Source organism: Pleuronectes platessa, chromosome 9 (genome assembly GCF_947347685.1).
Source record: "Pleuronectes platessa chromosome 9, fPlePla1.1, whole genome shotgun sequence".
NCBI lineage: Eukaryota > Metazoa > Chordata > Actinopteri > Pleuronectiformes > Pleuronectidae > Pleuronectes > Pleuronectes platessa.
The window spans coordinates 20793877-20811144 of record NC_070634.1 but is presented as its reverse complement, the minus strand read 5'-3'; the positions used below and the strand labels follow the sequence as shown (position 1 = coordinate 20811144).

The 17268-nt window shown below is 40.1% G+C and overlaps 2 protein-coding genes across 2 annotated transcripts; both read left to right on the top strand.

Moving 5' to 3' along the window:
• Positions 1 to 1617: 1617 nt before the first annotated feature.
• Positions 1618 to 8360, top strand: mpv17l2 (MPV17 mitochondrial inner membrane protein like 2). The gene is made up of 6 exons (XM_053429972.1): positions 1618 to 2062; positions 2776 to 2996; positions 3707 to 3868; positions 4211 to 4287; positions 5178 to 5306; positions 5502 to 8360. The coding sequence occupies exons 2-6, from the start codon at positions 2807 to 2809 to the stop codon at positions 5589 to 5591; spliced, it is 648 nt and encodes a 215-aa protein (XP_053285947.1). The 5' UTR covers positions 1618 to 2062; positions 2776 to 2806; the 3' UTR covers positions 5592 to 8360.
• LOC128447696 (integumentary mucin A.1) lies at positions 5605 to 15786 on the top strand. Its single transcript, XM_053429971.1, has 5 exons — positions 5605 to 6702; positions 9373 to 9448; positions 11896 to 12318; positions 12939 to 13099; positions 14905 to 15786. Exons 1-5 carry the CDS (start codon positions 6679 to 6681, stop codon positions 14947 to 14949), a joined length of 729 nt encoding a protein of 242 aa, XP_053285946.1. The 5' UTR covers positions 5605 to 6678; the 3' UTR covers positions 14950 to 15786.
• Positions 15787 to 17268: the final 1482 nt, after the last annotated feature.

The following is a 17268-nucleotide window of genomic DNA, read 5'->3' as shown; positions in this document are numbered from 1 at the left end:
CTGAGCCATGTTTCACTAGTGTGTTTCATCTAATTGTAAGCATTGTAGTTTTATTTACCCTTGAATGGGCCTTTTATATCAAAATACTTTTACATTAGGAACGGGTCCTCTCTACGGAGGCTCCCATGTTTTTTACAGTAGACCAGACTGGACAAACTAAAAACCTTTTGAGTTTTTATGAGAGCTGAAGTCTACCACAGGTTCTCTCTCATATTTGGAAGGGGAGGTTCAGCTGCAACGTGCAACTTCACCACTAGATGTCACTAAATTCCACACAGTGAACCTGTAACCAAAGTCAAATTCCAAGAAATTGCACGACATCTTTGGATAAAATCTTTGAAAGACATTTCATCCTAACGATAATGATTTAACAATGAGAAAATAGAACGAGGCGCATAATAATTTAAAGGCTCATCCAATCTACTGTACTGCTTTATTTTTCCATATCTCTACATTCATGTGTAAAACTCTCTGCAATGCTTCAAACTGTATTTAAAGTGATAGACAGATAAAGTTTTACTGACAGAGTGAAAATTATAAATCAACAACCGTGTCTTCACTTTTATATTTAGCATTGCACACGTGTAGCACTGACTGACATGCATCACTGGAGAAACGCTGACCATTGATGCAAAAACTAATGCTTGTCAAAATGTGCTGCATACATTACCCACAATGCAACACCACCTCCATAATTGGGTTTCTATCACCACACTTGTATCTTTTCTTCCTCAAACATGAATCTCACCCTGAGATCAGGTCTTTTAGTTTTCTGTTTAGCAACAATAAGCTTTTACACAACTTATTCAGCACCAGCTGGTAAACTTAAGTCCTGTAAACAGACTGTGGTGAGTAAAATGAGTGAATACCTTTTTAACTGGTCCCAATTTGACTGGAAGCCACTCCGCAGTTTTATTTTGAAAGAGAGGTCGCTCTCAATCCTGCGCATGTCCGCCATTTTTACGCAGGTCGACATAGAATGAATGGCAGGTGGGCGGGATCTTTGAAAGGTCCGTTTGTCAGATTGACAGGGCGTCTGACGAATCCGGAGCTTCAGCCCGAGCGACTGTCCTGAAACGCTCCTCCTCAAATAGTCAACCCGTCATGTGTTATTGAAGAGAAACTGAATTATTGATCAAGAGGTCAGCGGTAACCACTGCTGACATTTCCACCCAATAACTGTACAAACATCCCTGCATTAACCTTTCAGTAGCACTGCATTCATATGAGTATTTATGTATTTAGCCTGTATAAATATTTCCTTTCTTTAGAATAGATACATTTAGTGTTTTTATTATTTTGTTGTTGATTTTAAATACAGCGTGTCCTTAATAAAGAGTTTATATTTCTAATGAGCCATCTGCAAAAGTCCATTCATTTCTGCACGTGTGAATTTAAAAATGTTGTTTATGAATGGATGTGAATTCATGTGACCTGCAGCCCTTTACTCCGAAGAGAAATAAAGTCAAGACAAACTGACATGAATACATATCATATGTTAGTAAACGTAGTATTTGTTGTTCAAATCAATCCTTGATATAAAACAATATTGATCTTCACTGAGGTTCTTGCACTGTTCCTCCACGCCACCAGATGGCGCTCAGATATATATCATCCTCTCCAATTCGGTTTGGTGTGAAGTTTGTTTCACCTTCAGTCGCTGTTAACCTCGTGAAAACTGTGGTTAGAGTAAACTTCAGAGTAGTTGTAATATAGGTAACTGGTTATGGTTCGGATTAAGGTCGTAATCTGGTTAATCCCTGGTTGAAACGACTGGTTGTTGTTAAGGTCACAGTTAGCCTCATCTTGAAGTGATTGTGAAACTGACTTCTACCCAGCAGCGACCCGGGGTCTCATGGTTGACGCTGATCCCCGAACAGTTGAATGAGTGGATTTTAAAGTAGAAACCAGTTTGCATGGATTTGTTGTGTCCGGTTGAAGAAACGTGTCTTTAACCCGGTGGTTTCCGGCTTCACACTCAGAGCAGCGCAGCGTTTAACCCCGGGCTCGGTCATCCTGAAGGCGAACTAGCGGCTAACGTTAGCACCGGGAGCAGAAGCTGGTCAGTGAACTCAAGTGTTTCATCATTTAACAGCTGAATGAATGTGAAGTGGAGAATAACTCGTTAGGCTTCATTCACGCAGTTACAGGAGGAGAGAGAAATATTCTACAATATTCTAATCAGACATTTAGCTCATAAAAACGACGTCTATTTTGTTATAACACATAATTTTCACTGTGGGTTCGAGTGTTTAAACTTTACCCAGGAGCCTGTTAAACTGTAAATGGACATCTTGATATGATTGTGTGAATTAAATAAACCATCTGACAAAATAAGCCAAAATTTAAACGAATGAGGTTTGAACTCAACACTGATTCAACTTTATTATGTAAAACCAATAAACTGTAACTTAACTAGAAACTTACTTCAGACTAGTAGTCATTGGTTGTTTTCTTTCATTGGTGTTGATCAGTTTAATGTTGGAGCCAGAGATGGTTCATCTTATTATTCCTGTGAATACTGAGACTTCTTCGGTGATGGATCTTAAACCTCGACTCCAGTGTTCCTGAATAACTTCTTTCACTGATTTCTTTTTTGTTCATTCATTTTTAAACCTGTGTGCTGAATGTGTAGTATCCTTTGGAAGCTGATCATCCATGAATTTCTGTACGAATCATTGAATATCTCTGACAGATACACCCTCCCTGTTGAGTGTGTACTCGCCAAACATTTTATTAGGAACACCAGACCAATACTTGTTTCTTTCTTTGCAGATGACCGGACTCTCTCCGCGGTCCAAACATCATGCTTCCCCGGGCGGGTAAAGACTTTTTGGTGCGGATACAGTTCTTCTGGCGGCCGCTTTTCCAGGGCCGGTACCTGCTGCTCACCAACACCCTGAGTGGAGGAATCATGCTGTCACTGGGAGACAGTCTGCAGCAGAGCCGGGAGATCCGCAAAGAGCCAAAAACAGTCAGAGACTGGAAGAGGACAGGTGATATTTCTCTTTGTGCATGAAATACCTATTTATACCCAACACACACAGGGTGGATCATGCAAACTGCTCTCAGACCAGAGATTGATTCACTCAAGAGTAAAAGAACAGGAAGTCAGTCCTAAAACAGAGGAACTCACATCTTATGCACTTCATCGTATTTGTGAAAATACTTGATCTCTGTAAACATGGGCTGTTGGTGGTGGTTTATTTTTGTTATATCAGTCGAACAGACTTGCTGCATTGATGCACAGGTCTATGTAAGGACATTGTTACATCACCTTGTGATGTGGTTAGAGGTACGCCCACCCTGCAGTAATGATTACACTACAGGGCAGTAAAACACTGCTTTGCACAACCGGATATTACTCTTTAAATACGACATTTATATTTGAAATCTTTAAAGCATAATGTTAATGTATACGTTTTCCTGTGCAACAAATTTAAATAAACTAAGATAAAAACTAGATTTACAGCAAAATGTAAACCTTGATATATAAAAGATACCGTATATATAATATATATTAAAAACCTTATTGTGCAATATCCCTACAATAAAACACCCCCGCCATTTGCTCAGTGAAAAGTCTAAACTTTCTTGTCCTATTTTTACTTAAATACTGTTCTATAGAATGAAACATAGTAGTTTGATCATTTTGCTTGACCCACTTGTTGCTATTAATTTATTCCTTGTTATTTATTTTCTCAAGGTTCCATGTTTGTGGTGGGCTGCTCCATGGGTCCACTGCTGCACTACTGGTACTCCTGGTTGGACAGATTCTACGTGGGCAGAGCCATGCACACGGTTGGCAAGAAGGTTCTAGTGGACCAGCTGATCGCCTCACCAACAATCGGGTTGTGGTATTTCTTAGGTGGGAAGATTTTCAGAGTTTATTGGCACCAAGCAGATTATCTATTTTCTCCAGTAATGCACATACACACACCTCAGCAATCACCCGCCAAGCACATGATCAGTTTGTCTATGACACACATACAGACGTAAGACAGAGTGTACAGAGTCAAAGGTTGTTCTTTAAGACGTGGGTGCGGTAAAACCAAAGACAACGTTTGTCAATATCAGAGGTGGAGGTCAAAGGTCGGCGGCGATAACCACTGGGAATATGATCCAGGTTTTCCTTCTCTCCTTATCTAAAGTTGGTTTTGATGAAATGTGGCGCTGACGCACATCTGACAGATTACTGTGTTTACTGCAGGTATGGGCCTCACGGAGGGACACACTTTATCCGAAGGATGGGAGGAGTTCAGAGAGAAGTTCTGGGAATTTTATAAGGTAAATATACACCTGTCGTGGGCAGACCTGCAGATCGGTGCACATACACTCGCCTTGTCCATCACTCAATCTGTCACGAGTTCTTTGCTCTTAGAGATGAGACGTTAAATTAGCAATCCGTTCATGTGTTCTTGTTCATGTAAAAAACAAGAAGAAATAAAGCTTTGCCAAGTTCTACCCACAATCCCTTTTGTTTTAGGGTCACATCAGTTTGGTGACTTGCCATGACCCTGGTTGTATTACCTTCCAACAAATATTCAGAGATCAACAGGAAATCAACAGTAGCAGCTCTCTTAAACATAATCTAGGAGCAGTTGCTTTATAATAAATATAATTTATTTATTATAAAGCAATGTACTAATAATGATTTAACTGACACCTCCCTGCATCATTTTCCTCATGTCTCAAAATTATCAGCTTGTGATGCTCTGCTGCCAAGGTCGATCAGGTCATTTAGCCACACTAGCAGCATTAGCTCTAGCGCCACCGGCAGGCTGACACTTGCTGTTATAAGAGAACTTTCTCGATGACTTCTTACATTTTACAGTCACTTATATCTACTTTTCGGGTAAATTGAATGATCTTTAAAGCTCAGAATTTCTGCCTTTGTCATCATGTGGAGGAAAATAATTAGTTAAAGGAATCTTACGGATGGTTTTCTCTAAATCAGCCGTTTCTCCTCAGTCAGATTTGTAAAAGCAGAATCCTTTGTTTCTTAGCAGCTGAAAGTGACTGATGGAGCAAACACAAGCAAATAAGCATTAACGGCCCATGTTTACCAGTGGGAACGCCCGTGCCTGAGAGAACAGGATTCCGTCTTCTTCTCACAGTTGTGTGTGCTGGGTGATCTGTTTGTCTATGTTGCTAATCGCTATTGTTCTGGCTGCCAGATGGACTGGTGTGTCTGGCCTGCTGCTCAGATGATCAACTTCTATTACCTCTCGCCCAAATACCGTGTCGTGTACATCAACGTTATCACGTTAGGGTGGGACACCTACCTCTCCTACCTCAAACACAGAGTAAGTCAACCACACAGTAGATGAACATGTCATTCTGCTCAGTAATTCCTGGTTTCTGCAAAGTTTCACAGAATTTAAAACATGAAGGGAAATATAAATGCCTGTAAATGTCTATAAATATGTCGTTAATCAGCTTTAAAATTGAGGTGATATTGGTTATATTGATGTGTGTATTGGTTTGTGTTGTGCTGACAGGATGACAGTCCACACACTCACCTGACGTCAGACAGCGGCGCTGTGGATTTACAGCAGGAAGTGTCCAAACCTCCTGAGAAGAAGACTTAGAAACGGCGTTCGTGCTCCGCTCTAAGGTCACTCGTTCAAGGCAAAAGAAGGTTTTTGGCTGTTTTGTGCATTAAAACTTCTTTTCCTCGTTTGCAAAATGCTGTGAGAGTTGTGTGCACCACAGTTGGGGAGACTCTGACGGCCTTTTTCCTCCGACTCGCCACTTCTCTCTTTGAACCGACCGTGGTTATATCTGGACTCAGCGGAGATGTGGATGCTGAAGAGTTTGAACACTTGAACTTGCTGAAGTATAAATGTGTCTCTGCTCAGTTTGTGTGTGTTTGTGTCCTAATGATGTGCACTCCTATAGGAGCAATCAGGGATGAAATGGCTCTTTCACTGCCCTAAACCATTGCAGTCAAATCTAACTCCCACTTGATGAGAGTGGTTGTAATGGGAAGCTCGCTAATCCAGCAGATGCTTCCAAAACCAGTATCATCTATGTTGTGTTGTTACACACAAATCTTCAAAGTGCCCGAAATCAATTCAAAGCAACTCCTCTTGTTTTTTTAATTATTATGCTGTTTTTAAGTTTCTGGTTTGACATGAAATAATAATCGTTATTCATGTGGAGCAGCTCATGACCAATTACTTTAATTTTAACATTATGTGCTTTACTGTGTATCTCCAACAGCTAATTTATACATGAAGAGCTTTTAGTTTTGGCAGGTCAGATGATCAATCAGTTTATGTGATGAAATGATGTCTGTGAAGAACTTGTCATCCACTCACCCAGCACTCTGATAGGACGCCTAGCTCCAGGTCGAGCCTCCGTCCTTTGTGCGATTGTTGACATGAAGCATTTACGCACATTTGTTTGTTGTACGTTCATGCTGGGAATCTAAAGTATTCTCCCACACCCTGAATTTGTTGATTCAGATGAGGTGACTGGAGCCTTGCACTGACATAAACTTTTCATTAAACCAGTTTGCGCCGCTAAAGAAACCTGTTCCATTAGAGAGAGGGAGAGAGAGAGAGAGAGAGAGTTGACGACTGGAAAATGTTTTTGTTTTCCAGTCTTTAACGCTCTGTGTTGCTGAGCCACTGCTCCCTCAGATTTATGTTCTGAACCCAACATGGTCTTCTGATGCCTCTGCACATCCACCTCAAGGTTTGTGTTTTCTGAGATCTTTTCTTCTTGTCACAGCAGAACAGAGTTTTTGTCTGAGTGACTGTAGCTCTTCAGTCAGCTCCATCCAGTCGGTCCATTCTTTGTGATTTAATTTCTTTATCGCTGTAACGAAATTCTATTGATTCGATCCTATAGAGGTTTTCAGTGCCGATAGGATATTATTTTAACTTCGGAGAACCGAACCCAGAACTGTCTTGCTACTATGTAATCAATCTGTTTGTTGTAAGCTTGGTTTATTCGTCTCGTATCATATCCTGTCGTACCCGTGTTATGTCAGTGGGCGGCTATAATTAGCTCTAAATTCACTGGAAACTGTAGATGGTGGTTTTGGTCCAGTTTTGACACATATCCTTTTAGAAGATGGTGTAATAAAATAAAACTGGAACTCCAAACTCACAGAAGAACATTGTAAAGCTGTGTAACTGGCTCCATGGCTGCAGTTTGTTAAATGATGTTAAAAGGAAATCTAACAGTAACTCCCCTGTTAAATGGGTCTGGTGTATGTGCTGGACCTTAAGCCAGGAGGCCACTGACACCGGCAAATGTTTGCTTGTATGTGAAGTAAGATTCATACATATTTGAAACATTAATTTGAAATGCTTTGACTTATTGGGTTACATTAACCCAGTGTCAGAGCTTCAAAGTGTCAACAATCATTGCAAAGCACAGAACCCCCCCCCTCCCGACACACATTATTAAGGCTTATGAATTTCAGTATTTAGAAATAAAGCAGCTGCTGGAAATCAGTGACATTACTGAGGGGAATTTGTATTGTTGTATTGTTAATCTTTTTTAATCATACTTGACCTTTGGCGGACGGCTCTGGCAGCTAGCACGACACATATTCCTGTGAGCAACGGCAGCTAGAAGCAGTAATAATGCTGCATAAGAATTATTATGATGAATCGGCTCCACAGGAATAGAGATAATACATCTCTGTGTCCAAAAGTATTAAGTGACTGCACAGGTTCAACTTAAAACACACAGAGGATTAACATTATGCCGCGAAGGAAACTGATGTGCTCACGGTGGTTAATGGTTAAGAAAAGTGATGTGCTCACGGTGGTTGATGTTTTCAGCACATACTGATCAGTCTCCTCATCTGTCACCGCTTCTCAAACTGAACCACTCAACACATGTCAAAAACAGAATAGACATTAAACACACAATAGCAGTTGAGCTGAAAACTGCAGGTTCAGAGTAAAACTTTCCACAGACTTCCGAATAAACACAGAAACACGCTTGTGCTGGAAAATCCCAGGAGACTCAGCAGATTCAGAAATCCTTAAACCAGCCCGACTCAGATCAGGTAGTTTTTCCCCTTGTTGGGATATTTGATGTGAACATTAACTAAGGTCTCGACTGGCAGCCGCGTGATTTCATGCATTGCGCTGCTGTCACGTGATTGGCTTGTTGCGTGGAGGTTCCTGTTAAAGTGCTTTGTGGGTGTATGCTTAATTTTGTTGACATTCATAATGCTGCTACTGTTTTCATGTATTTGCTCTAAATTTGACCTGTTGTTCGCCTCCTGTGTCTTTAGCTTACGCATTAAGAATTGTTTGAAAAGATATTTGATGTGACTTGAAATTGACCAAATCCTAATATAAAATAAATTCAAGAGAAATTCTGTTTTCCAAGTATGTGATGACTTTCTTGTTGTACCTTGTGTCGAACACTACACAGCAGTACTTACAGAGCAGCCTCCAGAATGTGGATAAACATTACATACATTATGTCCTCTTCATCTTTATGAAAATTACATGAATGTGCTCACATTTATTATAATCTGAGGGGAACAAGTTTAGAGCCAAGAACTTGAGGATTTTTGCGATTATTCCCTTTACTCCTAAGTATTTCTGTGACTAAATAAAAATGAGGGCACAAATTGTAACAGTAGACAAAGCTTTTCAATACAATTCTATATGGGTTTCACCGTTGAAGAACATGGGAGTTCTATTTTATTTGAATGTACCGCTTGTCTTATACACTGTGAACATAAAGCACAAGCAGACAGATGCAAGTTTGTTTCCTAAGGCACTAAACATAGTAAAATTCAAAAGAAAGACAGTAGAGATAATTGTAAGTAGGAATTCAAAGTGTAAAAGATAAAAATCTGCTATTGAATTACATTCAACAGGATGACTAGCGTTCTATTTTGGTTAATAATAAACGATTAATTTTGATGCTGAAATATTGTTTCCCTTCTCAGACAACCACCCAATAAGACTCTTTAATCTTAAATGACTATGACCTTGTGTTTATATTCTCATCAGACCTTTTGAATTTGATCTTCTTGATATACCGCAAATGAACAGAATAATGTGAGTAACAGATAAATATAATTCAATTATATTCTTGCCCTCCAGAAACTAAAACATCACAGGAAAACAGTCACAAGTTTTAAGAGCCACCAAATTAAAGGTTTTTACCCTGAAATAAGCTTGATCATCGCAGGTGAGCTCAGTCGGCAGCAGGAGAGGAAAGTGAAATCTCACATAAGAGTAACAGTGACGGTGCTTTATTCAAACAGTGACTCAGCAGCCTGAGCACTTTGATGCAGCGCACTCCGCCTCAGGCGCTCAGCCACATCCTATGGTCAAGGATGTAGTGTGTGTGTGTTTGTTTAAATGTTGTGGTTATGATCGGCAGCCCTTTCCTCTCAACATGCCTGCAGCGATGCACCTCACCGTACTGCTGCTGCTGTTTGCCGTGACCGTCTGTGGAGGTAAGTCAATATATCACATTTTAAACTCTTAAACTGACAAAGCTGACGTGGTGGTTGGTGCATTTAGCCGGAGCAGAATGTGGAGGTGCTGTAAAGATGCAAAGTTATGCAAACGTGAAACAGGAAGAGGACGTTCAGCTGGTTCTTCTGGGGTTGATTCATTGTCGGCAGGTTTTTATTCTCAATATGCAGGAAAACTTTTGTATTTCGGATTATTCAACAGGATTTGAGGACAAGATTCGATCCAAACATTAGTAACTTAACTTAATTATATGTTATATGAAAAAAAAACGTGTTGGTGTTGAATACAAGTCAAAATTAGTTTCTACATTTTGTTCATTACAAATGATTCCAGTGAAATAGTGTTTGAGCTGCTATCAGTAAAATCATGAGAGGAAGTTAAAGCAAATGGAAAGGTCAGTCTGGGTGGAAACCTGCAAATATTTGATCAGCGAGTGCGTTTGTTACACACACACACACACACACACACACAATGCAAGCTGACTGCTCTCTCTCTGCGTCACCAGTCAACCTAAATTGTTTCCTGACAGACTGTTGATTCTGCTTTATTAAACCCTGCAGAGTCAACAGTGTTATGTGAACCTGAACGGTGACTCTGTGGCAGGAGCTTCATTAGCTGATCAAACTATCTCATCTCCTCCTGGTGCAGTTTTTAGAGGCAGTGATGGAGCTTCAGACCGAACCACACGCTCTCCTGCAGCAGATGGAGTTCGTTGGGTTTTGTCATGGTTTATTTATTTTCCATTCAAACTCTTAAGGATTCCTCAGCCCTGTCAGCTTAAAAGATAGAAATGAGACTGACAATTTCATTATTGACCTGGAAACGGCATAATCTCACCCCAAGGTCCAGTAAGTACAGGAGCGGTTCTGGAGCTCGATAATATCTCTGTGTAATAGTATATATGTGTAAATATAATGATATTGATACGATTTGAGAACCCAGTCGCTGCTCTGGGGCCTCAAATTGTATCAATATCATGATATATCACAATAAATGCTAGTAAATTTGATTTGTCAACTGCTACTTCAAAGTCAACATAATTCAAAGTTTCACTAGAGTTTAAAGTCTCAGAGATAGATGCTGTTTCTGAAACCTCCGTCCCGGCAGATAAAACCCTTCTTCAGCTCAAACACTGAATATTTGTGTATTAAGTTGTTGCATTTTAACTTAACGTACAAAAGTATTAACATCAAAATATACTCAAAGTGTCACCATGCAGAATAATGTTTCAAATGATAATTACTTTAATGTGGCTTGTGAGTCATACTCTATAATTATGCATTGCAATTTATTTGTTGATCAAAAGTTCAATTATAACTGGAAATTTGCAAAATAACTTTGATTCTCAGATAAATAAAAGTGGAATCAAATAATTTACATATTCATTTATTCATTATCTGTCTCTAAATTGTTGTGGAGATTAACTTTAATTGTAAATACTGAAATAAATATCTCCCAGACGATGACATCTCTCTTCCTCAAGGTCACAACCACATCATCAGTTTCAGTTACATCTGCTCAACTGCTGTGGCCTATACTGCCCATGGGGGGCGCTAGAGCACAAGCAATGCTCTGCTACATGCCAAAAGAAGTGAACGACAGTGTGAAGTCGTTTTCCTGAAATAAAGAACAACATTGCAACGCAACAGAAATAAATACTTTACATGTAGTTATTCCATTAAAAAGAAAATGCCCAAACTAAGAAATACTCTAGACAATACTCTAAGTATTTAGAGTAATATTAGGATTCTCAGAAAGTGAAAGACAGAATATTTAACCTGTCCGCTGTTTCCTTTAAAGTGAGTTCAACGATCCATCAGGGGATCAGGACATTAACAGACAGTGTTGAAAGTAAAACAAACATGCTGGTTCATAAATGAAGAATGTGTTCAGTCCCTGGATGGGAGCTCGTGTTGAATCAGCCGGGATGACAAAATACCAAAGTACGTCATCCGGTATATCTTAATTTGACATAAAGTTAAAATACCACAAAACAAATGAATCATTTCAAATGTTTAATGATAGCTGATTATGCTTACTGGCTCCTTGTGGCCTGCGTGACGCCGGATGTGCAGCCTCTGTTTATTCATCCCTGCTGCCTCTGGGGTTTTCAAAGATTGCCCACTCCAAGAATATTTTTAGGAAAATACAAGCATCGTGTATTTTTAGGAGGCTTGAACATGGTACATGAGTGGGAAAACCCGGTGTGAATCCAAGTGTGTTATTTAGTATCTGGATACTGTGTCATCAGCTGAAGCTAATCTGAAGTGGAGGTGGACTGTCAGTCACCTCCTGCACATACGCACATGCAGCAAACCTCTTCTTAGTTCTTTACAAAGCCCACGAACACACACCACTGGACTTAGCTCCAGCAGGTCTGAATGTTTTGTGTCTTCGCTAAATGTTTCATTTTGTGCTTTTGCAGACTCAACCACTTCCGCTACAAGCAAGTCGGTACCACAGTCAACCACAGGTCCTGCAGCCCTCACAAGTTCACAGCAGGTCACCACAAACATGTCGCCTTCCTCACCACCCTCAACTTCGACACAAACACCCAGTGGGGCTGAGGTAAGCACCACCAGCCGTCAGACTGGGATGCCAACAACCAACCAGACGTCCACTGGGATACCACCAACCAACCAGACGTCCACTTGGACACCAGCAGCCAACCAGACGTCCACTAGGATTCCAACAACCAACCAGACGTCCACTAGGATTCCAACAACCAACCAGACGTCCACGGGGATACCAGTAACAAACCAAACAGTTACCAATGGATCTACAATCCCACCAACATCAGGATCACCATACGTCACTGCAAACACCACTGTTAACACAACCAGCTCAGGTCAGAGGGCATCAGAGATGAGGGTTTATTATATATATATATATATATATATATATTAATACTAGTATTATATATGCACTTCTAAAACATGACAAATCAATCACATTTTCCTTAATGTAAGTCAAAATATGAACCAACTTACAGTGTGACATAAAGTTCACATAGCTTTTTTTTATCCCCTGTTGTTAACTCTAAATTCTACTCGGTCAAATGAAGCTCTTGGAGACAGCAGTTTTTCGAAAGCTATTGTGAAACCATAAACGCCGTTTTAGACAACTATTGACTATTGACCTGCAGCTGCACTCACCTCTGCCACGTAGCCAGCACCATTAGCATTCCAGCTAATGGGCCACTATTTAGAACTGGGAGTTTCACAGTGACATGTGATCCCAACACATGGTGGCAACACATTAACTTTGGCCTGTGAGTCTAGTGGTTCATTTATCAACAAGTCCCCCAATCGGAACGACCACTGTCTTCATAGGAGTGTGTCTCCTGTAAAAAAACAGCTGTTCAGTGGAAGGCTAACCAACTGTCTCTCATGATAAAGCAATAAACACACAGTTATGTTTATGGAAATGTTGCAGCAGAAGTTAAACGTTTGTCTGTCTCTCCCTCAGCTCTTTCACCCGTGAAGGGAGATGGCTTTGCATCGAACCCCGGCCTCGTCGCCATCATCTGCATCTTCTGTATCGTCCTCGTCCTCGTGCTGGTGGTTGCCGCCGTGAAATGCTCCCCATCATCAAGAAACAATTTTGAGAGGCTTGAAGATGTCCCCATGGTGAGTTGGAAAATAGGACCTGATATTTTAACAAATTTTTTAAAAAAAAAACTGACTTTTAACCATTTCAATTTGTATACAATATACTTTCCTTTCACTCTTTGGAAAGTGAGAGATGCGTCGTCTATCTTTATACAGAGTCCAGGATCATGACACTCCAATCAGCCACAGTATCTGCTATAGTGTTAATGATCGCATGCTATCATCGCTAATAAAGTTACAAACATGGCAAAAAATTATACTGCTAAACATCAGCTTGTTAACATGCTCAAACCCCCACTGTGCATATGTAACAAAAGTTGCTAGCATGGTGACTGTAAAACTCTCAACACTTCCCATGACTTTACCCACCTCAGCCGACCACATGGAGAGGAAGCATGCACAAATCAACCTCAAATGACGAAGTAGGCTAACAAACAAATTGCATTAAAGCAAGAACCGAAAAAGAAACCACAGGAAAACAATGATGTGACAAAAAATATAGCGAGTTCCTGTGCAGCTATCTCTGCATCTATCAGCAGGAGGGAACAGCAGGGTGTTTGAATAACGTCCTGCTGCAGCAGAGTGTCGGGCTCCACAGGGTTTTGAACTGTGGAGGGTTTTGAACCTGCCGTGTGTCATTTCCTCCTTTTCCCCTCAGCAGTGAACACGGTGGTTTGCTGCTCTCTATTCGTTTTTTTCTTTTATTACGCAAACAGCAAGGCTGACGAGAAGTGTCACAAACAGTAGAGTGCACAGTGATGCACTTCCTTGAGAAATGAAAGCTTATCATTAGCACTCCAACAGGGTGTCAGCAGGAATTCAGACACTGCATCCTGTAGTGGTCACATGTTTTAAGTGGCTGTGTGAAAAACCCCATATCTGATTTTGGAGTGCAATGAAAACAATTCAATAGAATCAATCAATCAATCAAATTTTATATGACTACTGTGACGAACTGCCAATAAATCTTTACTACAGTAAGAATCTGTAAAGATGTTGGATTACAGTGTTCTGACGTACGCTGCAGCTCCCTCGTGCAAAACGTGGGTCCAAGCACAAAAACAGCTGATTTTGCAAAGTGAGCCGGTGATGTTAAAAAGATATAACTTTCAGGTTTAATGAGTGACAGATGTGGTGATTTGCAAGATGGGAAGGGATTTGGAGCACTGGCTTGAACTGAGTAGAACAGGACTTTTAGGTGGTGGGTTAAAAGAGGGTTGACAACTGGCTGGAATTGTCTTTGTGTCTTTATGAGCTATTTTAGTAAGAGCAGACTCAATTTAATACATTTTCTACTTTGTATTGGTCCAACAGCATTGCTTTATTCATGAAACTGTCATTTTTTTGTTTTCTCTGAGGAAGTAGAAGGATGAAAATATAAAGATCCATTTCAGAGGGAAAACAGTTGTGTCCTAAGAGCTCAAATTTGGGGTTTTAGAGCAATATTTAATTTTGCCTGTGGAACATCTTGACAAAAGCAAACTCATCCCCACTTTTTAATATTCAACCAATTAACATTTGAAAGCCGTCGACACTTAATTTTTTAGAGGTGACAGCAGCTTCTCTCAGTCCCTGATATTAATTAATTTTGGATTGTGTGAAGACTGACAGCCACGAATTACGCTGTTACACTGAGCTGGAACAACATGATACAGATAAAAGACGCTATCAAACCAAATCAAAACTTCTTCAAGCTTGACTGAGTCACATTTAAGTTTGGTTCAGTTAATAAGATCATAGCGTTAATGCATGTTGGATGCAGGTTGTATGAATTCTTTGTTTCTTTCTCTCAAACCCATTTGCTGTTTGTTTCATCCCTCCAGGGCAAAGTCAACGAAGGGTCTCCGTTCGCCCACTACTCAAAATGACAGAAGAGACTTCGGACACGATGTCCAGGAGGAGAGTGGTCCGCTGTGGGAGTCTGATTCTACTGAACACAAAGAAATATCCACTCCATCAGTGACTTTAACTTTAGGCACAAAAGAAAAAGACAACTTGTGTGGTTTTCTCTCCCAGGCCCTTTTATTTCTTTACAAAGCACTTTTGTCTGTGCTTCTGCCAAAGAGTTCTGACCTCTGACCTGTTTGCTTTGCTGCTCATATTTCTCCTGATTTAAGTTTCTGAAGCTTTATCAGCCTTCTTCAGCCTTAAAGGTAAAAGCTTTTGATATATGTCCCTCTAAGCACTTCCAATTCATTATTGCACTCTTGCATGTAACAAAGGATGTTAAGCTGAAAGTATATGTAGGTTTCACAATGATTTTGGAAACCAAAAGCTTGGTATGCTCACTCTGCAAATTCAAATAACTTTGTTTGTTTAACTGTGACTCATCTATTAAATGTGTAATTCTGGCCAGTTTTATTATTTCTACCTTTATGTAATAAAGCTTTACAGATTCTAGATAAAACCACTGGTAACATAGAAGATCTTCTACAGAATCATATTCAGAGGGCAAAGCCGCTCTTGTTCATTAAAATTAATTTACTTAACCAATGTCAAACATAGAGTTTGTTCTGTTGACAAACCGACTTCCACTAGCCAAGAATAAAATGTTCTAATAACTATGTTCATGCTCAGTGACTGCACTAAATACGCTCTTTTTTTCCTTTTGCCCCGGCTTCCTCTGTGTGCATTTAACGATCAGATGTAATGTACATAACCATGATGTTTTCAATGAAATTAAATGAATATTTCCAGAACACAAAGGGCTTGTTTCTTCCCCAAAAGTGTTGTATTCTGCTGTATGGTTGACACTTTGAGGTCACTAAGCTCAAGAGAACCACCCAGTCACCTCCGTCTCATCAGCTGCACTGTGACCTAATGTGTCAAGTTTCCCCAGATAGTTGCCCCAGACTCCAGAGATGAAGCCTGTCGACCAGAAAAGGTCAGAGCCACTAAGACGAATGAGTCTGGACAGATAATGGTAACTTTAAGAAATATTGCGTACTGCCAAATCCCCCAAAATGTGATCGATAAATCAGAATTCAGCACAAGGGCTTGCAGCGTGAACGTGGCCTCACAGACGGACAGACAAACACAGATGAAAACAGAACCACCTCAGCAGAGGTAATAAAAGTGCAAGTTAACACAATGTACAGCAGTATCGATCAGAGGGAACAAGAGTGAAAGCCTGAGGGGCTGATGTGTTTCTGCGATAAAACAGCAGAGGTCAGAGGTCAAATAAGATTATACGACAAACTTATCGCTTTGATTAGAAAGAGCTGCACTGATAACCTTATGGACACACAAGTACAGAAGTCTTTTGTGGTCTTATGAGAGACGTGACGTGGGGCGGCAGTTCATTCAAAGATGAATGGCTGAGAGAGACATAAAGACATAAAGAGCGACTTCTACCTGGGCATCTGGGACTATTCAGGTCAGAGTTTGTGTGTGTGCGTGTGTGTGTGTTGCCTTCACATGCAAAATAAGAGTCAATCATCAGTGACGTGAAGATGGAAAACAAATTGTTGTACCTTTTTGCATCTTGGATGGCTGCAACCAGTATTTGCTGGTATCACGTGAATACTGACACGGGCTGACTGGATGTTTTTTAAGATTAAGAAAAGCCAAACCTGTCTACTTACTGCTGTGTAATCTGTCGATTGGAAAATCAAACAAAATAATATTGTACAAACAAATGTAAGTAAATCCTTAACCTCTTCCCTTGTACGATCACCTCTTCACATCTAACGCTGACGACAACTCCAACTCAATGCAAATGATAACTCACAATCATCTCTGAGTCATGTGTGAACTCTAACACGCACAAAATAACACAGAAAATGATTCATCAGATTCCCAACAAACATTTACTCTACACTTAGTGTGTCATTGCATCTTATCCCTTGCAGTTTGGGCAATATGTGTTATAAGCCTGATATCTCCCGATAAATTCTTTCTACATTTATGGTAAGTAAGTGAAATTCACGGAAGTGTTTTACATTACATTACATTCCAAACCAAATATTATTATCTCCGATTTCTGAGGGAAAAAAATCAAGATATCCCACCTAAAAAGAGAAGGTCAATTTTAGCATAAACTTTGAGACACTGGTAGATGATTGTGTCTTGACGTAATGTAGATGAAAGAGAACCTGTTGTAACCTTGAGTTGCCGTACAAAGTCTAGGTGTTTAGTTTGTACAGTCTGGGCTACTGTAAAAAAAACATGGCGGCCTCCGTAGAGAG